Consider the following 24,086-nt stretch of genomic DNA (forward strand, 5'->3'; position numbering starts at 1 on the left):
CCAACCCTGGCGGAGTGATTGCAACCCGCGCGGCCTGCCTTCTCCCCGGGAGCCCATCTCTCAGTCATTACCATTAATGTGTCTCTCTCTCCATTACTGCAGCCGCGGTCACTGGCAGCAACCTCCATTAAGTCTAGCTAGTAGATAACACAAGTCTGCAGCCTCGCAGTCACAGCCTTGGCTTACCCTAGAACTGATGCCCAGTCTCTAGCTCCACACCCTTTAGCAGAGAGTAACTCACAAACTCACCCACTTCTTCCACTCACAAATCCTTTTCAAGAGGGTATCTCACACACGAAACCACACTCCCCTAACTGTGTCTGCAGGAGAGTTTCTCCTCCTCTTTTCTGAAGGGAGTGAGGTTAGTGTATCTTACATACCTACAGTCCCCTTTAACTTCCTATATAAATCTACCTCTGTTGAACAGGGCTGTAAGTGGTTTAGGTGAAAAGGTGATTCAGATAGAGTTATCTCAGTAGGCTACTTGTAGTGGGAGGGGGTGGTGGTGGTGCCGTGGGTGGAGGTCTGGATGCTGCTGGGGCTCTTCTCCAGGACCAGAACATCCTGATCATGTTCCTTCAGACGCACCGTGTTGGCCTCCACGTCCTGGACACACACACACACACACACACACAGAGGCACAAATTCATCATTATATCATCAGAAATATGACCCGTTTCAAGAAGCTTGTTGCTCCTAGACGATTCCACTTCACAATAACAGCACTTACCGGGGAAGCTCTAGCAGGGCAGAAATTTGACAAACTGACTTGTTGGAAAGGTGGCATCCTATGACGGTGCTATGTTGAAAGCCACTGAGCTCTTCAGTAAGGCCATTCTACTGCCAATGTTTGTCTATGGGGATTGCATGGCTGTGTGCTTGATTTTTAACACCTGTCAGCAACAGGCGTGGCTGAAATAGCTGAATCCACTAATTTGAAGGGGCGTCCATATACTTTTGTAGATGTGTATATATATATATATATATATATATATACACATATACACACATATACACACACATTGGACAGTTTATTAGGTACACCACCCTGTTTATTAGGTACACCACCCAGACAGGCATCAAGGCATTCAGTTACTGTTCGATTAAACAATATAATGGGCAAAACGAGTGACCTAAGCGACTTTGATCGTGGTATGGTCGTCAGTGCCATGCGTGTCGGTTCCACTATCTCAGAAACGGCCAGCCTCCTGGGCTGTTCACGCACTACAGGGTTTACCGAGAATGGTGTGTCAAACCAAATAAATCCAAACGTGGCGAAAACAGCTCATTGTTGAGTGGTCGAAGGAGAATGTCAAGCTAACAGGCGGGCCACAAACAGGCAAATAACTGTGGACTGCAACAGTGGTGTGCAGAACGGCATCTTGGAACACTGTTCTGGAGGCAAAGATGGGGTCCGACCTGGTACTAGATGAGTGTACCTAATAAACCGGTGTGTATATACAGTGTTTATATATACTGTATATTATAATAATATATATAGGTAATATAGTACAAGCAAATCCTGCAGAATAGGCCTACAGTACACGCATCATGCAGCCAAAATAATATGGAGGGGTAGTTGATATATTTATCTGACTTAAATATGACCCCTGGCCTGAGGCTAGACTACATCATCCCATCAGGACTGTGGTGCTGTATGTCTGGTGGATTAGTATGCTACTACTGACAGAGAGACTGGGAGGTCAGCAGTTTGACTGAGGGAGCATCCCAAATGGCACCCTATTTCCGATGTAGTGCGCTACTTCTGACCAGGGCCCATAGGGCTCTATTCAAAAGTACTATATAGGGAATAGGGTGCCATTTGGGACGCACACTGTGTCTGGCCTAGCAGCCCATCAGGCCAAAGCCAACAGGAGATTTACAGAGGATTGAGTGAGCCTAATACAGAGAGCCTGCCTCTGTGGATCACACAGATAACCATCATCCATCCATCCGCTTTTCAATAGACACAATCAAGGCCCCGATGTCCTATCAAAGTCTGATGCAGGCTGCACGTGGGCCAGGCTAACAATAGGCAGTGGAGGGAGAACGTAGAGAGACAAAAGGTTAACAGCTGATCGTTTGGCCTTAGGGTTTATACTGTACCTTTTCTACAGACATCTGTCGACATTGAACCACAAAGTTGATAGTAGAATATCCTTTAATGTAGGCATCATTCTGCAATGCTGAACCTCAACCAATAGAGGGAGACTATACCATTGAAAAAGGATACTGGGACTTCACTGAGCAGAGGTGGAGGAGGGCCTCGTTAACTTCCCCAGATAACTCACTCTGAGGATCCGGTTGAAGTCCTCCTTGTCCACACGTAGGAAGTGGCAGTTATCCTCTCGTAGAACAATGGAGGCGGCACGGGGGGCATCGTTGACCAGAGCAAGCTTCCCAAAGTCATCTCCCTCATGCAGCGTGCAAACAACCCCCTTTGTGAAACAAGCAAACAAAGAATGTATGTGTGAAGCAGGGGGAAATGAGGTGAGTGAGTGCATGTACAGCATATTTTAAATGATATAACTCTTACACACTCATATATTCTATAATAAGCTATGGTGATGAGCTGTACTGAGGATCAATTGTATGAGATGAAAAATTCAAATAATATTGAAAAAAATTACCTTTCCATAAATGACAACGTTTACAGAGCCCTTTAGAATGATGTACCACGACGTGCCTTCCTCCCCTTGATTGAACACTGAACAAGTGAAGGATTACAACAACAAAAATGATATGTAAAGAGGTTATAAAGAGGTTATAAAGAGGTTTTCCACCAAAACATTTCAAAGAATTCCACAGAAATAGAGAAAAACAAAGGATTTAGTATATAATCTGGGATTTTCTTTCTGCCTCCATGTGGATAATGCATTTAGAAAATGATGTCTTGCGTGCAACGTTGATTAAGTTAAATCGATTGAGCTCCAGTCATGGAGACAGTGTTATACTACTTACACACTGTTCCTGCTTTGGCATGGGACTCAAAGATCAGGACACCGGCTAGTTCTTTCTTTACCTATAGAAGCAGAGGAAAAACAGATAGGTTAGAGGTGACGTCATATAGACCACGGGTAGGCAACTAGATTCAGCCGTGGTCCGATTTATGCCCAAGCGGATGGTCGGGGGACATAATTATAATAATTTGTACACTGCAAATTGACCACAAGTAAACTTTTTTTTTTATGTATTTGAAAATAACAATAATTTCACACCTCATTAGATTGAGACACGATCACATATTTCTCTCTTTTTATTTGTAGGAATACTTGGGAACAGATTTACTGACTACATTTTATTTTTGCTTAATGCCTGGTTATTTGTTTTTGTCCTTTTTTAACCCCACAATTTTTTTTACTAAAATCATTGGGGACCAAAAAAACCCGAAAAAAAACCCATCCAAAACCTCTTGCCGACACCTGATATAGGCCTACAATGGGTTATTATTGTAACCAAATTTGCACTCACAGTGGTGGATAGGTGCGATAAGGCCTTTATGTGAAGCAGCTCCTCATAAATGATCTCCAAATCATCCGCTGCCCTCTGTCCTGGACTGGGGAAGGGGAAATATGCACCAATTAAAAAATAATTTGACCTTGACTACAATCTATTTGATTCACTTTGAACAGGATTTTAGCATCAGCTTTGCTAGCATCAGCTTTGCACTTAGCTTACATATCTAATATATCTTTCCTAATCCTGCCAAACCTGCAGATACTGTATATCTATCATACCAGCAGGTGGCGATCTCTGTGATTGGTCCTTACTGTTTCCTCAGGATCATGCGCATGTGGGCATCAGGGCCGACCTGGGAGAGGAGGAGGAGGGTATCCTGCAGCTCCTCATCGCTCTCTCTGGTCTCCTCCTCGGTGGGCAGGGGAGCGTCGTCCTGTTCATCCTCCAGGAAACGGTAGAAAAGATACTTGTCCTGGAAGGTCAGCTCCTGGTCCACTGCAGCACAATACCAACACAGATCACACAGATTTAGAGGTTTAGAAATAGAGCCTCTTTTACATGCACGCACACACAGGCACACACACAGGTCATTCCACCAATCCAGTGCCTTTTGAGAAGTATAACTTGGTGGGAGGAAAAAACGTTTGTTTTCATCTAATTTTAACATTCTGTCAACTTCATAAAAAACATGTTGTTTTCTCAAGAGGTGCAATTAAAAAATACTATAGTAAGTGCCTATTAAGTGCCAAATAAAGTTTAAACAGGTTTGACGATGTCTTCTTAAATCAGCCATAAATCCCCTTGAGACAGAAGGAATGGAAGCTTGTCGTGTGCAACAGAGAGTGGCAATTGAATGCAAGACATAAATGAATCACTAATCACATGATATCATGTCAAAGCAACAGAATAACTAGCAACAGAATAACTAGGGCTTAACAATGATGGTGAAACTTGGAGAAATGTCGCAAAAGGCACTATTTCCGTGGAATGACCCCCCCCCCCACACATACACACACAGAGGGTATCCTTAGCTACTGTCTACTGCACTGTTGTGGCTCACCATGGTTGAGAACACCTTCCTCTAACAGCACCTGCCACATGCCCACTGCTTGAATACGAGAGTAAACAGAGGAGCTCTGCTGCATCTGCCAGTCCACCAGCTCTGTTCCCACACAGCATTGCCTGCAGGAGATACACATATCACATCAGGAAATAAATACATGAATCCTACTACTCTGTCTGCGATGCTCGTCGGATGTGGCAGGGCTTGCAAACTATTACGGACTACAAAGGGAAGCACAGCCACGAGCTGCTCAGTGACACCAGATGAGCTAAATTACTTCTATGCGAGATTTGAGGCAAGCAAAACTGAAGCATGCATGAGAGCACCAGCTGTTCCGGACGACTGTGTGATCATGCTCTCCGTAGCCGATGTGAGTGTAATCTTTAAACAGGTCAACATTCATAAGGACGTAGTGCCAGACAGATTACCAGGATGTGTACTCCAAGCATGCGCTGTCCAACTGGCAAGTGTCTTCACTGACATTTTCAACCTGTCCCTTTTTCAAGCAGACCACCATAGTCTCTGTGCCCAAGAACACCAAAGTAACCTACCTAAATGACTACTGACCCGTAGCACTCACATCTGTAGCCATGAAGTGCTTTGAAAGGCTGGTCATTGCTCACATCAACACCATTATCCCAGAAACCCTAGACCCACTCCAATTCGCATATCGCCCCAACAGATCCACAGATGATGCAATCTCTATTGGACTCCACACTGCCCTCTCCCACCTGGACAAAAGGAACACCTACATGAGAATGCTATTCATTGACTACAACTCAGCGTTCAATACCACAGTGCCCTCAAAGCTCATCACCAAGCTGAGGACCCTGGGACTAAACACCTCCCTCTGCAACTGGATCCTGGACTTCCTGACGGGCCGCCCCCAGTTGTTAGTGTAGGTAACAACCCACCTGCCACACTGATCCTCAACACAGGGGGCCTCTCACTCCAACACCATCACTAAGTTTGCCGACAGTGTGGTGCCAGGATAACAACCTCTCCCTCAACGTGATCAAGACCACAAAGATGATTGTGGACTACAGGAAAAGGAGGACCGAGCACGCCCCCATTCTCATTGATGGGGCTGTATGGGAGCCAGTTGAGAGTTTCAAGTTCCTTGGTGTCCACGTCACCATCGAACTATCATGGTCCAAACACACCAAGACAGTCGTGAAAAGGGCACGACAATGTCTATTCCACCTCGGGAGACTGAAAAGATTTGGAATGGGTCTTCAGACCATCAAAAAGTTCTACAGCTGCACCATCAAGAGCATCCTGACTGGTTGTATCCCCGCCTGGTATGGCAACTGCATGGCCTCCGACCGCAAGGCACTACAGAGGGTAGTGTGTACGACCCAGTACATCACTGGGGCCAAGCTTCCTGCCATCCAGGACCTCTATACCAGGCGGTGTCAGCGGAAGGCCCTAAAGATTGACAAAGACTCCAACCACCGTAGTCATAGACTGTTCTCTCTGCTACCGCACGGCAAGCAGTACCAGAGCGCCAGTCTAGGTCCAAAAGGCTTCTTAACAGCTTCTACTCCCAAGCCATAAGACTCCTGAACAGCTAATCAAATGGCTACCTGGACTATTTGCATTGCCCCCCCCCCCCCCCCCCCCCCATTTTACGCTATTCTCTGTTTATTATCTATGCATAGTTCCTTTACCGACATGTACATATTACCTTAATTACCTCGACTAACCTGCGCCCCCACACATTGACTCTGTACCGGTACCCCCTGTATATAGCCTTATTACTGTTATTTTATTGTTGCTATTTAATTATTTGTTATTTTTCTATTTTCTTCTTTTTTCTTTTTTCTTTATTTTTTACTTCAGTTTATTTTAGTAAATACTTGAACACTTTTTCTTAAAACTGCATTGTTGCTTAAGGGCTTGTAAGTAAGCATTTCACTGTAAGGTCTACTACACCTTTTGTATTCGGCGCATGTGACAAATAACATTTGATTTGATTTGATACAGCAAAAAACAGACATTAAAAATACACGCACACACAGATGTAGAAATTCTTTGACATGAGAGTAGCCGGTGTACATGGTACTGTACATGAGATACTACAACCCACCTGTATGTCTTCAGGTGGTACTTCCTGTCTCGGATCATGTGGGGAGCTCTGGAGAGGATGGCATCACGGAGAACCTTCCCTGCTCGCAGGATCTTCTCAGATGGGACCTGTTGGGAGAGCAGAGCTTTACAATAGAAACAGAGGAGTTGGCCTTTACTGATGTGATGGTCTTTACTACCTGAGAAATGGATTTAGGACGGAGTTTGGCTGGGCTTTCAATTAATGACTTCTGAAAAATAAAATGACATGACAATGACTGAAAAAAAACACACAAGGAAACATCATGGATTGGAAAACAAAAGCACAAAATAAAGTACAGGCATGATATGGAAATGAGCAATGTTATGACATGATACAGACTGTAGTGAATGGTCACAGTTCCCTCCCTATGTTTTTCAATGATGACAGATATTAGGTGTTTTGTAGAGGTATTCTTTACCACTAACAACCTCCACTATCAACAGGGCCCTTCAGGATTGGAATTTTTGCCTAAAATGACATACCCAAATCTAACTGCCTGTAACTCAGGCCCTGAAGCTAGGATATGCATATTCTTGGTACCATTTGAAAGGAAACACTTTGAAGTTTATGGAAATGTGAAAGGAATGTGGTAAAAGATAATACAAAGAAAAAAACAACCATTCTTTTGTATTTGTTTTGTACCATCATCTTTGAAATGCAAGAGAAAGGCCATCATGTATTATTTCAGCCCAGCTGCAATTTAGCTTCTGGCCACTAGATGGCAGCAATGTATGTGCAAGGTTTTAGACTGATCCAATGAACCATAATATTTCTGTTCAAAAGTTTGTATGAAGACTGCCCAAATGTGCCTAATTAGTTTATTAATAACTTTTCATTTTCAAAACTGTGCACTCTCCTCAAACAATAGCATGGTATTATTTCACTGTAATAGCTACTGTAAATTGAACAGTGCAGTTAGATTAACAAGAATTTAAGCTTTCTGCCAATATCAGATATGTCTATGTTCTGTGAAATGTTCGTGTTACTTACAACCTCATGCTAATCACATTAGCCTACGTTAGCTCAACGTCCCGTAGGGGACCCACGGATCCTGAAGAAGTTTAAATGGGCAGTTATTTACTAGATTCACAAGCAGGTGTTGGTGCTTACATCCTAAACCCTTGGACCCACAGCACAGAAACCACCTTGAACTAGTCCTGTATGGATGTGGTATTCATGAGGTAAAAAGATCAAGCAGAGAGCAGAGAACAATCAAACAGAGACAACGCACTAAACCAGCACACCATGCACTACAGAGCGGACATAATGACTGCTGTTCAACCTCTACATAACCTCTTTTCGAACATCATTACTCTCACAGCCATGACCAACAGTTACATAGATGCTTAACCGCCATACAAATTCATCAGTAACACTTTCACCCTATGATGAGGGTGAAATGCACTAACGCCACAGCCCCCTTTAACATCTTGATTAAAATGTCGCTGAGCGCTGCTCTTTCCTCACTGCGGCGTCTTATGACAGTCATAAAATGACACAAGCGAGGACGAACACAAGGATGTAGTTCAAAGGGGGCCATATACTGTAGGTGACGTTTCAAGATCTTTCTACATGAATCACTGGTCATTTGGACTCATGAAGAATACATAAGGTACAGCATGTGTATGTAGCGTGCATGTCAGTGAGGACTCTGGATTGCCTTAATTCATGTATTACTGTGGGAATGTATGCATTCTGTGCCTATAGGGTTTGGGTTCACTGGTCTACGATTCATACAGACGGATGCACTCAGCTTTAACTGAAGGTATGAGTTACAAAACAAAAAGAATGTCACTGCATTTGTTTTTTTTCTGTGACTGGAATATGTAGAGCCTTCGAGTTAGGCCAATATTTACCAACAATTTGCAGACAATACAACCGCAGGGGACTTTGCAAAAAAAAAAAAAAAAAAAAAAAAAAGACACTCAATTATAATGTCCTTCTAGTTATTTATAGTGCACATGTTTTGGCTGGTTTGAAAAGAACAAAGTCCAAGCCGCAATAAATAGTGAAATCCCCTCCAGAGTAGCACCGTGTTATATGTATGGAGGTAAGGAAGTCCCAACGGGGTTAAGGTGGAACGGGAACTATTAAGGACATGATGCACATCTTAGCAGCAGCCTTGTTTATATTTAGTCAAAGTTTAAACAAACTCCACATTCCAGACTTATTTCGAGCTTCTGGCAACTGCAGAGGATGTTGTTAGATCAGGATCCAGGTAAGCAGCAAGCACATATGAGTAAACAACCATCGCTTTGCCACCCACTGTCACTCTGCCATTCACAACAGCGTTCAATCTGGATGATACTCACTTCACATAAAGTGGTCACTAATCTCTCGTACACAGATGAGTACCTGGTTGTTTACGTTAGATATTGTCTCTGGGCTGCCAAGATTACATGGTTACTGCAGCATCATACAGTGCTTTTTGGATGATGATGATAGTGGACGATGTTTGATGGTGAAACTAAATCATTACGATGTTTTGTGTTCAGGAGACACTACCGTACCTTATTCAGATGTTTAGAGATGGATCCAAAAGAGTTGCTGCTTATGTTCTCTTTGTCAGACATTCCTGAATAAGAAAATAGAAAAATGGCACTTGTTGTCATTCCTAAAAAATGAAGTCTTGAGTTTAAAGCCAAAGCAACACAAAATAAATCCCATACTGCACATCAGCACTTGTTTATCTGCAACAATTGGTGCATGTTCGCAAATATACTTAGACAGATGTCAATACATAATCTCGATGCTATGTTGAATGTAGATACAGTATGTGTCGACTAGAATCTCCTTGAGGAGTGAGTTACATAATATCATCGAACAGTCCCCAAGGGAGATTTGTACAGTAAGAAGTGTGTGTGTGTGTGTTTTAGCCTTCAGGAAAAACATCATTAGTCATTTCACTTCAAAACCTTATCTGAGGGTATTCTTAGACTTGACTTGAAGACTGCTGATATTGCTGATTTCATATTAAAGGCGAGAGGTAGGCCCAGTACGGAGCATTTTACGGTAGGTGAACATTACTGATGTCACTGTAGCTCTTGTACTCACTGTCAGTGCTACGTCCACCACTTTCCATAACTCCATAGGGTGGGGCAAGCAGTCCAGCCATGCACTGACGATATTTCTACAGAGACACAGAAGACAGAAGAACGGTTTTATACTTAGACATGGTGGGACCAGCCACAAAAGCCAAATCCTCAACACTGCAAGGTTTATTTTAGTGTGTCGATGCAATTCAATTCAAGATGCAGGTCATTGTCAACTATTGTCACCTGTTTATGTCAATAGAATTATTTGGATTGTATTGTTATGTGTCTGTGTTTGACCCCCTCCCCCCCTTGGTGTGCATTCATGGCTGCCAAAGGAAGCCAGTCTTCCCAAAAAAATTTACCAACAAAAAAACATTAAATAATCTATCTTTCCTCTCTCTGTGTTTCATAATTTTCCTTCAATTTGCAAGAGGCTGAATGTATTTCACTGGAGAAAGCATCCGAACGAGCGAAACAGCGCCCCTCTGTCTCTGTATGTGTAGCCCATCTATCTGATGCTGTCTGGTCAAAAAGAGTATGACATTGTTGCAAGGGAAGCCATCGAGCATTTGGCCTGAGTGAAACTGAGCTCATCTGTGAATGGTCCTGGCGCACCAAAAAAAAGTGTCAATGGATGCCAGGCTGGATTTGGCTTCACACCAAATCACATCACATCAAAGGCGAAACATAATTGTCAGACAAAACTTGAATTGTTGCATCTCGTTGTGTTGTTGTCCTCTGGTGGCTAGCTAGCTAAAATTATCCCTTTCCTAAATTAGCCATGGGTGGAGATAGGTATTTGGACTTGTGATTGTACTTAATTCTCCGTACTAGCCAATGATTATAAACTGAGATTCTGATCCAACTATGAATTCATATATTGTGCCCCTGATGGAAGTTCAATATGTAGCTAGATGTCGTAGGCTAATGTTTACCAGCTGGCTAATCGTTGCAGACGAAAGGTATTTAGGCTAGTGAGCAAGCATTTTAGCCAGGTACTGTATGACAGAGTCAAAGACCGTTTCATAAACATGAAAAATAGGTGGATGACATTGGCGTTTCTCTACATCTAGGGTGAATCAACATGTTTTTTCTACTTGCACGCACGCACGCACACACACACACACACACACACACACACACACACACACACACAGAGAAATCAGAACTATGGACAGCCACATCATATTTAGCTGACGTTGACTGGACTATATTGTTGTTGGTATATTTTAGTTGTCACTGTATTAGACTAAGCATAGGTGATTAGATAATGTTGAAATGTTGAAGTTGAAATGGTGCTGGAATAGTGGAGGCAGCTCCTGTTCTTTGTGACTTGCGGTAACTCTCCGTGGTTCTAAATCAATAGTTGTTTAGTAGTCCGAAAATGTCGGAAACATTAACTTGCTTGACAGCTGTTTGTTACATGCAATATGCTTAGTGGACTTCACCGGACAGACATTGCTGTGATGAAACAAAGGTGTGGTTGAATTTATTCTGCCACTGTGTCTTCTTATTGTCTCTGCCTTTAGGCCTATATATCACGGTGGCAAGGCATAATGAACTAACAGGTTACAGAGCAAACCGCAAACCGCAAACAGCGCAATTTGTCTTCTGTCTTGGCTTCCCCGGTGATTTTACCCACGCACCACTCCTGCTCCCCCTGTACTCTCTTCATCAACATGGCCATTGAGGACTATGTAAATACACAGCTGAGACCTCCAGCTGGCAGTTATGAGCATTCAGAAGCTTTACAACTGTTGCAGCCTCATTTAAATGAGCCTTCATCTCACAAAAAGCTCCACCGTGTCCCACTGCATTTCAAAAGGACAGAACAAAATACACGTTTCATGTGGCTTCATTTGAAGTAAAAGCCTATTGCTGTAGGCCACAATAGCCAACGTGTATACAGGACAACAGGCTACAAAACCACAGTAAGGAATCAATGGTGAGAAATGGGCAAATGTTCAACTATATATGCTTGCTTTCCATGCCATATTTGACTAATGATGGCATTACTGGGGGATGAGCAGATTGTGGCAGAGAGTAGTTGACTTACGAGTTGATCAAATCGCCTCAATCTGTAGTCTTTACAGATAAGAAGGCATTACAAACAGATTACGCCAAGATTGAACAAGGCACACACAAAACGCATACACAGACACTCACACATGCACACACACAAGAGGGAAGCGTCCAAACTTCTGAAAATAAGTCTGGCTCTCTTTACACTGCACTGATATTCTAGTGTGTAGTCCCTCCCACCAGAGCACAGGCACACACAGCTAGGATCCAGTGGTTTCTGGTGTACTGTAGAGTAGGCCTATCTATGTATGCTGCACAGACTCCAACTACTTGGCTTTAGCCTCAACCCATATCTGTCTGTAAGCATTAGCGCATTCACCCTACATGTAGAGAGATCCTCAGTGGTCCCAAACTTTTTATAGTCCCGTACCCCTTCAAACATTCTACCTCCAGCTGCTGTAATCCTCTAGCACCAGGGTCAGCACACTCTCAAATGTTGTTTTTTGACATCATTGTAAGCCTGCCACACACACACACACTATACGATTCATTTATTAAACATAAGAATGAGTGTGAGTTTCTGTCACAACCCGGGGTGTGGGAAGTGGCAAAGAGCTTTTATGGCACAGGCCACAAATAATAATATAATAATAATCCATAATTTTGCTCTTTATTTAACCATCTTACATATAAAACCTTATTTGTTTATCGAAAATTGTGAATAACTCACCAGAGGTTAATTAGAATGAGAAGGGTGTGCTTGAAAGGATGCACATAACTCTGCAATTTGGGTTGTATTGGAGAGAGTCTCAGTCTTAAATCCTTTCCCACACTCTGTGCCTTTATTTAGCTAGTGAGGGCCGAGAATCCACTCTCACATAGGTACGTGGTTGGAAAGGGCATCAGTGTCTTAACAGCACGATTTGCCAAGGCAGGATACTCTGAGCGCAGCCCAATCCAGAAATCTGGCAGTGGCTTCTGATTAAATTCGATTTTCACAGAACCTTGCTTGTTGCAATTTCAATGAGGCTCTCTTGTTCAAATCTAGGTAAGTGGATTGGAGGCAGGGTAAGATAGGGATAATGAATCCGGTTGTTTGGGTCATCCGTTTCGGGAAAGCACCTGCGTAATTGCACACCCAACTCACTCAGGTGCTTCGCTATATCACATTTGACATTGTCCGTAAGCTTGAGTTAATTTGCACACAAAAAAATCATGCAATGATGGAAAGACCTGTGTGTTGTCCTTGTTAATGAAGACAGAGAAGAGCTCCAACTTCTTAATTATAGCCTCAATTTTGTCCCGCACATTGAATACAGTAATCCTAGATTCAGATCATTCAGGAAAGAAAAAACATCACCCAGATAGACCAGTCGTGTGAGAAACTCGTCATCATGCAAGCGGTCAGACAAGTGAAAATGATGGTCAGTAAAGAAAACTTTAAGCTTGTGTCTCGTTTTTGAGCCAGGACAGTTACCAACACATCTTGACTAACAAAGTCCATTTTATATCACAAAGCTGTCCAGTACTTTAAAAATATCCTCTCCTGTTGTCCTGGTTTCCAGTGGTTTGCAGAAGAGGATGTCTTACTTAATTGACCCCCCATAAATGTAACAGACATATACCAGGAGCTGTGCCAGGCCCGCCACGTCTGTTGACTCATCCAGCTGTAACGCATAGAAGTCACTGGCTTGTAAGCGAAGCAGTAATTGTTTCAAAACATCTCCTGCCATGTCACTGATGTGTTGTGAAACAGTGTTGTTTGATGAAGGCATTGTCTGTATCGTTTTTTGGCCTTTTCCCCCAGCATTGTCCCAGCCATATCCGCGGCAGCAGGAAGAGTTAAGTCCTCCACAATAGTATGGGGCTTGCCTGTCCTAGCCACTCGGTAGCTCACCATATAAGACACTTCTAGCCCATTCTTCTTAATGGTATCTGTTGCTTTCATACATGTCTTACTACTCAAAAGTTGTCTTAATTCTCGCTCAAAAAACTCCTGTGGCTTATTTTCCAAATTGACATGTTTTGTTTCTAAATGTCTGTGAAAGAGTGAAGGTTTCATAGAATTGTGAGGTAATACTTTTGCACATATAACACACTGTGGCTGAGGAAAGGCACTACTCCCAATATAAGTGAACCACAAATCAATGTAGTTCTCATCATATTTGCACCTCTTCGATGGTCCAACGTCCCTGTCTGTTGTTCGGTGCGTTCCCGGGTAAGGGGACAGTAGCTCTTCAGCTGCATCAGATTCACAACTGTCAGTGTCCATGCTAGCTGGGCTAACAACAAATGTAGTTAGTGCTCGTGGAAGCAGAACAACTTGTGTCATCAACAGGTGCAGGTGTAGTACTGCGGGTAGTAGCAGTACTACCAGTAGAGCTGGTATGTCTCTATGGACGCGGGCCTTACTTTTTTTAACCATTTATCCATTTTCGAGCAAACGGAATGAGCAGCAGCTACGTTTGGCTACATATGGACCGTTAGTGGAATTCCCACGAGAGAGTAACGGTTAATGTGATTGGATGTTAATTATTTGACTAGGCTACCTGTATTTGACATTGTGTTGTTATTTCACTGAAAACTAGATGGTTTAATTGTATTTTTGGCAGTGAAACGAGGCTACTCAGGCGAGAAAAAACCTCACCCAAATGTATAGCCCCGTTGGAAAATATAAATGGACTGTTTAAAAATGTGAATCACATTTTTATTTGGCGTACCCCTGACTGCATTGCGCGTATCCCTGGGGGTACGCATACCCCAGTTTGGGAATACCTGCTCTGAGGAATCAGAGTATGACTATAAGATTATAAGTGGCTTATAGTGTAGCTGTGCCATGCAGAATGACTATTATGTAACAAACAATGCAGTATAGGCCTAATATTGAGTTGCATCCTCTGAATGGCACATATACTGTACAATAATCCATGTCTCAATTGTCTCAAGGCTTACAAATGCTTCTTTAACCTATCTCCTTCCCTTCATTTACACTGATTGAAGTGGATTTAACAAGTGACATCAATAAGGGATCATAGCTAATGTTTTGTACACTCAGTGTATATCACTTAAATAGTTTTAAAAAATGTATGAAACCATTTGCATATTTAATTATATGAGAGCTTCCATATCAAGGAGAGTGTAGTAGAGCTCTGCTTCTCTGTCAGAATATGACATTTCTTGAGCTAAGCTTTTATAGGCTAATTCTGTCTCCCTACTACTAGACCCTCAGGTACAAAATAAAATACACAAAATCAAGAAAAGGGTCATTTAGAGCAGTACTTTGTCTCAATCAATTGTCTTGAGTTATTGACACAATAAGAAACTAAACATAAATCGCCATCACAGTGGACAACTCCATTGTGTCCTCCTCCCAGAGTGCTAAGAGCCTCGGCGTGACCCTGGACAACACCCTGTCGTTCTCCGCTAACATCAAGGCGGTGACCCGATCCTGTAGGTTCATCCTCTACAACATTCGCAGAGTACGACCCTGCCTTACACAGGAAGCGGCGCAGGTCCTAATCCAGGCACTTGTCATCTCCCGTCTGGATTACTGCAACTCGCTGTTGGCTGGGCTCCCTGCCTGTGCCATTAAACCCCTACAACTCATCCAGAACGCCGCAGCCCGTCTGGTGTTCAACCTTCCCAAGTTCTCTCACGTCACCCCACTCCTCCGCACACTCCACTGGCTTCCAGTTGAAGCTCGCATCTGCTACAAGACCATGGTGCTTGCCTACGGAGCTGTGAGGGGAACGGCACCTCCGTACCTTCAGGCTCTGATCAAGCCCTACACCCAAACAAGGGCACTGCGTTCATCCACCTCTGGCCTGCTGGCCCCCCTCCTCTGCGGAAGCACAGTTCCCGCTCAGCCCAGTCAAAACTGTTCGCTGCTCTGGCACCCCTATGGTGGAACAAGCTCCCTCACGACGCCAGGACAGCGGAGTCAATCACCACCTTCCGTAGACACCTGAAACCCCACCTCTTTAAGGAATACCTGGGATAGGATATAGTAATCCTTCTAACCCCCCCCCCCCAAAAAAAAACGATATAGATGTACTATTGTAAAGTGGTTGTTCCACTGGATATCTTAAGGTGAATGCACCAATTTCTAAGTCGCTCTGTAAAAGAGCGTCTGCTAAATGACGTAAATGTAAATGTAAAATAAATCATCAAACAACCATAATCTAAATTAAAAACAAAAAACAATGTTTTAAGTGAAAACTAGGCATTGGTCTGAAGCCTAAAAAGAAAGAAAATTCACATGAACACCACAATGCCTACTCCACCCATGCTCTACCAAGGTTTTCCAGCACACAGCTTTGACCTACTACAGTAGCTACAGTGACTTTGGAAAGTATTCAGACCCCTTGATTTTTTCCACATTTGGTTACATTACAGCCTTATTCTAAAATGGATTAAATACAAAAATATCCTCAGCAATCTACATACAATAGCCCAGAGTGACAAAGCGAAAACAGGTTTCAAGAAAGTTGTGTACATTTATTAAAAATAAATAACAGAAATACCTTAAAAACATAACTATTCAGACCCTTTGCTATGAGACTCGAAATTGAGCTCAGGTGCATCCTGTTTCCATTGATCATACTTGAGATGTTTCTACAACTTGATTGGAGTCCACCTGTGGTAAATTCAATTGACTGGACATGATTTGGAAAGGCACACACCTGTCTATATAAGGTCCCACAGTTGACAGTGCATGTCAGAGCAAAAACAAAGCCATGAGGTCGAAGGAATTGTCTGTAGAGCTCCGAGACAGGATTGTGTCGAGGCACAGATCTGGGGAAGGGTCCCCAAGAACACAGTGGACTCCATCATTCTTAAATGGAAGAAGTTTGGAACGACCAAGATTCTTCCTAGAGCTGGCCGCCCGGCCAAACTGAGCAATCGGGGGAGAAGGGCCTTGGTCAGGGAGGTGACCAAGAATATATAGTTCCTCTGTGGAGATGGGAGAACCTTCCTGAGGGACAACCATCTCTGCAGCACTCCACCAATCAGGCCTTTATGGTAGAGTGGCCAGATGGAAGCCACTCCTCAGTAAAAGGCACATGACAGCCCACTTGGAGTTTGCCAAAAGGCATCTAAAGACTCTCAGACCATGAGAAACAAGATTATGTGGTCTGATAAAACCAAGATTCAACTCTTTGGCCTGAATGACAAGTGTCACATCTGGAGGAAATTTGGCACCATCCCTATGGTGAAGCATGGTGGTGGCAGCATCATGCTGTGGGGGTGTTTTTAAGCGGCAGGGACGGGCAGACTAGTCCGGATCGAGGCAAAGATGAACGGAGCAAAGTGCAGAGAGATCATTTATGAAAACCTGCTCCAGAGCGCTCAGGACCTCCGACTGGGGCGAAGGTTCACCTTCCAACAGGGCAACGACTCTAAGCACCCAGCCAAGACAACGCAGGAGTGGCTTCAGGACAAGTCTCTGAATGTCCTTGAGTGGTCCAGCCAGAGCACAGACTTGAACCCGAAAGAACATCTCTGGAGAGACCTGAAAATAGCTGTGCAGCAATGCTCCCCATCCAACCTGACAGAGCTTGAGAGGATCTGCAGAGAAGAACAACAAAGTACTGAGTAAAGGGTCTGAATACTTATGTAAATGTGATATTTATGTTTTTTATTTTTAATAAGTTAGCAAAAATGTCTAAAACCCTGTATTGTGTGTAGATTGATGAGAGGAAAAAATGTAATACATTTTCCAATAAGGCTGTAAACTAATAAAATGTGGAAAAAGTAAAGGGGTTTGAATACTTCCTGAAGGCACTGTATGTTGGTCTATTGTACTTCAAACAATGTGTATGCAGGTTGCTTAATATTCGAACCCGCAGACAGACCCAAGAGAAGAAGAGGCGGGGGGGGACAAACCTGGTAGCTAGCTAGGGACAACGGTAGACAGTGTCCTTGGCCCCTGCCTGTAGAGCATGTTTCCCGTAGTTCTGTTAACGACGGCAAGGGCAGGTGTTCGGCAGGCATTAGTGAAAGACACTGGGTGCTAGCTAGTCAAAGAAACTGCTCATTCTCCCTCATTTTTTCAGAATAAAGGCCTGAAACAATGTCTAAAGACTTTTCACAGCTAGTGGAAGCCATAGGGAATGCAATCTGGGTCATAACCATTTATATGGTGGATAGGCTTTCAATGAAAAAAAAAACATTTCAAAATAATAGCACTTCCTGGATGGATTTTCCTCAGGTTTTCGCCTGCCATTTCAGTTCTGTTATACTCACAGACATTATTTTAACATTTTTGGAAACTTTAGAGTGTTTTATATCCAAATCTACCAATTATACGCATATCCTAGCTTCTGGGCCTGAGTAGCAGGCAGTTTACTTTGGGCACGCTTTTCATCTAAAATTCCGAATGCTGCCCCCTATCCTAAAAAAGTTTTAAAAAATTGTCTAAAACAGTTGATGCGTTGAAAACAGTCACATAGCTAACCAAGTAAGCAAGCATGACATTTTCTTTTGATTGCGCAAAGGTCACGCAAGCAAGCAATGATGTTTGTGTTGTTTAACCTGGATGCACCCACACCCCCTTGGCTATTTTTACTTGAATGGCGACTTCAGGTTTTCAGGAATACATTGAAAAGCAACTTGACACTATGTCAATCAGTCAGCGCATATTTGGATTATAATAACATGAAGAAAATTGCACTGACAGAGGAGTGAGAGTACTGAATCAATGCATAAAGTAAAAGGCTGTAATGTTAGCTCGCTACATTGCTAGGCAAGCCAGATTGACTAGTGTATGGAGTAATGTTAGCGTTAGATGAGCAATGCCCATTGCTTCTATTATACATTAGCAGCATGGCAGTTTCCCAAAGTTTGATGTTGACTAACTTTACTTACTAGCTAGCTAGCTGTGCTTTGTGGAAGAATGTGGGCGATATTGTATTTCTATAGATATTTGGGGCGGCAGGAAGCCTATTGGTTGGAGCGTTGGGCCAGTTATCGAAAGGTTGCTAGATCGAATCCCTGAGCTGACAAGGTCAAAATCTGTCGTTCTGCCCCTGAACAAGGCAGTTAACCCACTGTTCCTAGGCCGTCATTGTAAATAATAATTTGTTCTTAACTGACTTGCCTAGTTAAATAAAGGTTAAATAAATATATATATATATTTTTAAAGATTAAGTTGTGCTGGTGCATTGCGATCTGTCCATACTGCTAATGTTACAGCCTTGTTGGCTTGTAGCTAGCTATTTAACGTTACTGGCTAACTTAGCAGCCAAGGATGTTTGCTATCTTATTTGTCTGTGCTCTGATTACACGCAACTGTCAAGGCCAACAGTTTAAACAGATGACTTCAGCCATGTGAAAACCTTCCAAAGCAAAATATAGCTAGCTTCCTTTGCTTGTAGCTTGCCTCTCATCCGACTGGTGTTAACTAGCTACTAGCACTGGTGCTGCGCAACCCAGCTGCTTTGGTCCGGTTTTAGAACTCCGAGAAAAGATGTTAGCATTGTCAGAAATGCTACAAAAAGGTAGCACATCTCTGGTTCTTAATGGAAAGAAATGAGCACATGAGAGTGACAAATTAAAAATGTAATCAAACCTGTTGCCCCTACAAACTTATTGATTCCGAAAAGTGGCAAGTCTAATGGTCACTTTATAGACGCTATAGTCTCGTTCTTAACCGACACCTAGATATCGAGCTAGGTCGGGCAAGAAATAGCATTTTCTTTTACTAATGCTAATGACCCTGTTAAAAATTCGGTATGTGGTTCTCAGTAACGCCCGGGCAGCTCATGTCGAGAGGAGGGGAGTGTGTTATGTGCCTCCAATCAAATTGATTTGCAAATGATCATCATCATTGGTGTCATATTGGCTTAGATATGATAGTAGAGAGATTAGAATTTCACATTGAGCTTCAACCAATGCATATACTATTGTGAGGGCATTAGCATTCCTGGAATGGATTACTGTTAAATCAATACCCTGTAACAACATGTCCAACAACAGGTCAATGGACACTAGCATAATACAATGGGCTAAGCACCTAAATGAACGGTGGGACTCCGTAGAAGCTGGTTAAGGAGCATTTAGCAACATATTAATGCTGCCTGCCATCCTTTATATTTTTGGTCACTACAGACCTAATGAAAGCCAAACCAGTCATTTGTTACCAGATGTCAGTTTGCTCCCAGAGGTCCAATTCTAAATTCAATTCTACCCAGAGCTAATCACTTTAAGACCCCTCAGAGGCAAACAGCTTTTCCCCCCAATTAAGAAGCCTTTTGAAAATGTCTCAATGACTTCCGATTTTAAAAGCATTTCCCTTAATGTAATCCAAAACTCTATGCTCTTTGAGAGTTACCAAGATATGAGCAAAAATTGTATCATAAACCATGACATTGTATATCAGCATGTATTCAATCTTAGAACTGACCTAATCATCACATTTGTCTGAAAAAGCATATAACAGCATGCTTTTTTGATAAATTATTCAATGTAAATGAATTTGTATTAGTGGCATAGAAAAACAGCCTCCAGGATCAGTTACTGTAAGCATGCCCATCATTCTTTGTTGAAAATGAAAGGGCTAGGTCTTGAGAGGAGCACTTAAACTGAGCAACAAATAAGCATTCAGTGCACATGAGATGCCTCCAACACTTAAATGACCCTACTGGACCAATAAGTCTCTCCCCTGAGGTACTGGCTGATGGAGAAAGGGTGGGGTGTTGGAGGCTGGGTGGGGGTGTTATTTTAGATGGGGATTAGCGCCCACATTAAAAAAAGACTATAGTGTATACTATGGTAGGTAGTTCTCAAAAACACTACAGTGAATACTGAATCATTTACTGTAATATACTTTAGTATTTGTAATATACTTTAGTATTTGTAGTTTACTATAGTATAAATACTGTAGTAAAAAAAAGAGTATATACTATTGTAATTACTGCACTGTTTTTGTGGACTGTAGTGCGGTATACTTATAAGGCACGAAGGCGTGTGGTATATGGTCAATATACCATGGCTAAGGGCTGTTCTTATGCGCGACAGATGCAGCCCTTAGCCATGGTATATTGGCCATATACCACAAACCAGAGAAGTACCTTATTGCTATTATAAACTGGTTACCAACTTTATTAGAGCAGTAAAAATAAATAGTTTGTATTACACTTGGCATACGGTCTGATATACCACGGCTTTCAGCCAACCAGCATTCTGGGCTCGAACCACCCAATTTACAATGTATTATTTACTGTAGTGTTTTTGGGGACATTACTGTAGTGTTTATTAACGTGTTTTTTGTTTTATTGTCTTTGACATAGAAGTGGGGGGCTTTACTAAAAGAGCAAATGTTCCACTACCTGTAGGTACTGTAGGTAGGACTGGGTTCTGAACGGAGATTTCAGAGCTTCTGCTATTTTCTATAACCATAGGGAACCATATGGTCTATACTCCGCATGTAGGTTTCTTGCACAAATTGGGATATGGAGGAGGGGAATGGGCAGGGTGTATATGCAAATTAAATACTCTAGTATTCACTATAGTTTTCAAAAAAGTGTTTTTGCGTACTGTAGTGTATTTACAAAATACTACACATGAATGAGGGATACTACAGTGTGTAGTATAGTATTCTACAGTATATTACAGTTTACTACAGAATTCTACAGTAAGAACTGTAGTATTCTATAGTAAACTGTAGTATTTTGTTATGTGGGAGGCGTGTCAGAAAACACTACATTTACACAAAGCGACACTCTCCCCCTGTGACCTACTGCACTTGCTTCTATAGGAAGCTTTTAGCAATGCTGATGAGGAACAATCAAATACATGATCAATCATTTATTTTGCCAGGTTAGCCTTAAAATATGCTCTCCTGACAAAAGAAATATAGATACAACATCAAAAATAATGTACGGTATATTTGATTGTTCTTCATCTGTAAAAACAGTGGGTAGAAAATGTACTCATCAGCTCACTAAAGGCATCTGCATGCTTCCCATCCGAAACAGTTCGTTACAGTTTGAGCATATACTGTATAATGACAAAATTTGGATCGTTTTAGTCTTCGGCAAGGGTTTTTTCAGCTGTTCGTGCACACACATTGTTTTTTCGAGGCAGGCCGAATTTCAGTAGCCGAAGTCTACACCCCTACATCGGTCATTGGTCAACAGTAGTGATTCTTCAATAAAGTCTTTGTTGTCATTCAGCGACTCATTTTCATGCACATTTTTTCACTTGAGAAATACTGCATCAAACACCTTACTTAGATGTACACATTTGCGGCTAAAAAGTAATGATAACTTTCTTGAGTTATCTTAGATTGGTTGTGACTATTGTGAGGAAGTGGCTACCGTGGACAAACAAAACTATTGTCGCTTTTTTTTCAAGTTTTTCAAGCGAATGTCTTTTAAGGGAGTCTGCGAGCACGCTCTATCTGTTGTCCTAGCCGAGTTTGGCTAGGCGCCAGCCGAACCGAAGCATGCAGAAGCCTTTAGACACTCTATCTCAGCTCATCTTACAGTAATACAGTAGGACTTGTGGACCAACTGAAAAATAGACTGTTCTCGACAATGCAATTGACTCTCGCCCATTTCCCTATTTTCTTGTCACTCTAACCCCTTCATTTTATTAGTTAGCCCAAATCCCATTAGCAGAGATTCTGCTCTGTAATTACAAAGAGAACTTCACAACTGCAATATCCATTAGAATGATCTCTCAAATTAGCCTCCATTATTTCAACTCACATGGGATTACATGTACAGTATCAATTCATTTTTCACATGCCAACTACTGCAGAATGACCAGGGTTGGAAAAACACCATGATCAGCTCTGTCTGTTGCGGGTAATGGTGTCACATAATGGTTGGTCCATTTAAACAAGACTATTCCAGTTCAAAACAACTGAACTACTGGTAAAGTTGTGTACCTTTCAACATTACATTATGCCGGTCATAACCGCAAGCCTCGTTCACACCAGATAGATACACCACATTATTCATATGAAAGTGTGTGCCACTACACAACAAGCCAACCATCAAAGATTTGATGCAACAGGACATGACAGGTCAACAGAGCTTCATTGACGGCCTGGCTGACACACCTACCACGGCATCAAAGGAAGTGTCCTAACCACCGTGTCAGATTACCTAGCCAGCCCTACTGTATCACTTCACCGAAAGAGGCTTTCTGCTGTACATTAGGAGCAGTACTGTATTTAGGCTAGATCAGATTTTAGGAGATAGGGGTCAAAGGTTTGCATGAATCACATGCAAAACCTATCCATCCCAACTCCCACAGTGTCAGACACGAGGTGGAAGGTTCCGCAGATGATCGTTCAGAAGATGATAAGAATTTCAAGATGCTAAATGGTTTTCACGTTAAATATTACTTTAGTCAGTTGTAAATAGGACTGTCATATTGGGGTAATGTAGTTTACGAAAGCTCAATCAGGAAGGCCGCTCTGAACGCCCGTTTAACTTCATCAAGTAAGCACAACATCAATCACTTCGTTTCCTATTATATGGGCATAGTGGGAATGAATACCAACGTATCATCAGCATAGCATCTTGCTTCATCTCTTCTTTCCTATTAGCCATGTGTGGAAGGTCATTCACCTATTTTCTTTACGACACAATAATGCACATTCCTCATGCCTGCTGTTCAATCTACTGTATGGGCTCACTCTTGCAATGATCACCTTCCTCTCAACCAATGGGCATATATCTTGGGATGTATTTATATGTCAACATACCCATGTTCTCTCTCTTGCTTATTTTTAGCAACAGTTGTTGACAACCATCCAACTCCCCACCACTACCAGCTATAATAACCTTAAGCCCAGTCATTGGAACTCCTTTCCCCCAGCGGGGGGTTTTGATGCCAGCTGCCCAGCAAAGGGCTACCTGTCATCAGCATCTGGCTCCGAGGGGCATTCATTGGAGACGAGGCCATACCCCAAACTATTTAATAAAATTCCATATTGCATTCCGTCTCCGTTGTTCGTTCAGATAATCCTGTAGTCGAACTATAGAAGGGTCAGTCACTGATGTCTAATCCAGAATCCAGCTTAACCTCCAGCAAAGCAGTCAACAGGATTGGCGGTCACCATTCAAAGTAAATGCAGTCTTTGGAGGCAATCCTTGTCCAGAAATCTTTAAAGACCGTTTTACAGCAAGGCAACAGCCAAAACCATGGTTAAACAGTCAAAATTCTCTTTGCCTGATTTAACTCAGAAATACTAATCTTAGTCTTCGTCCAAATAATGAAACAGTTTGTGATCCCATCATAGCAGCAGTCTTAGGACGTTATGATTAGAAACATTGTTCGAGTGGATTTACTTTGAGTTAATGAAAGGAATTAAAGGCATACACAGGAAATAACACAGCTGTTCTCTGAATAGGAGGACATGATCGAACCAGATCAGGTAGTT

The 24,086-nt window shown here is 42.4% G+C and overlaps 1 protein-coding gene across 5 annotated transcripts in view; it reads right to left on the bottom strand.

Moving 5' to 3' along the window:
- Positions 1-24,086, bottom strand: part of rapgef4a (Rap guanine nucleotide exchange factor 4a) — a 53,855-nt gene that overhangs the window by 11,170 nt on the left and 18,599 nt on the right. For 4 of the 5 annotated variants that reach the window (XM_029703188.1, XM_029703186.1, XM_029703189.1 and 1 more), the window contains 11 exons: positions 9,687-9,762; positions 9,143-9,207; positions 6,790-6,840; positions 6,612-6,718; positions 4,520-4,641; positions 3,771-3,954; positions 3,472-3,556; positions 2,962-3,022; positions 2,631-2,707; positions 2,292-2,438; positions 485-606 (listed from right to left, as the gene is read on the bottom strand). In XM_029703188.1, coding sequence (XP_029559048.1) covers positions 485-606; positions 2,292-2,438; positions 2,631-2,707; positions 2,962-3,022; positions 3,472-3,556; positions 3,771-3,954; positions 4,520-4,641; positions 6,612-6,718; positions 6,790-6,840; positions 9,143-9,207; positions 9,687-9,762 — 1,097 coding nt within the window. The remainder of the gene's footprint in view (positions 1-484; positions 607-2,291; positions 2,439-2,630; positions 2,708-2,961; positions 3,023-3,471; positions 3,557-3,770; positions 3,955-4,519; positions 4,642-6,611; positions 6,719-6,789; positions 6,841-9,142; positions 9,208-9,686; positions 9,763-24,086) is intronic. The other variant, XM_029703187.1, reaches the window with a different exon arrangement.

This window comes from Salmo trutta, chromosome 20 (genome assembly GCF_901001165.1).
Source record: "Salmo trutta chromosome 20, fSalTru1.1, whole genome shotgun sequence".
Classification (NCBI taxonomy): domain Eukaryota; kingdom Metazoa; phylum Chordata; class Actinopteri; order Salmoniformes; family Salmonidae; genus Salmo; species Salmo trutta.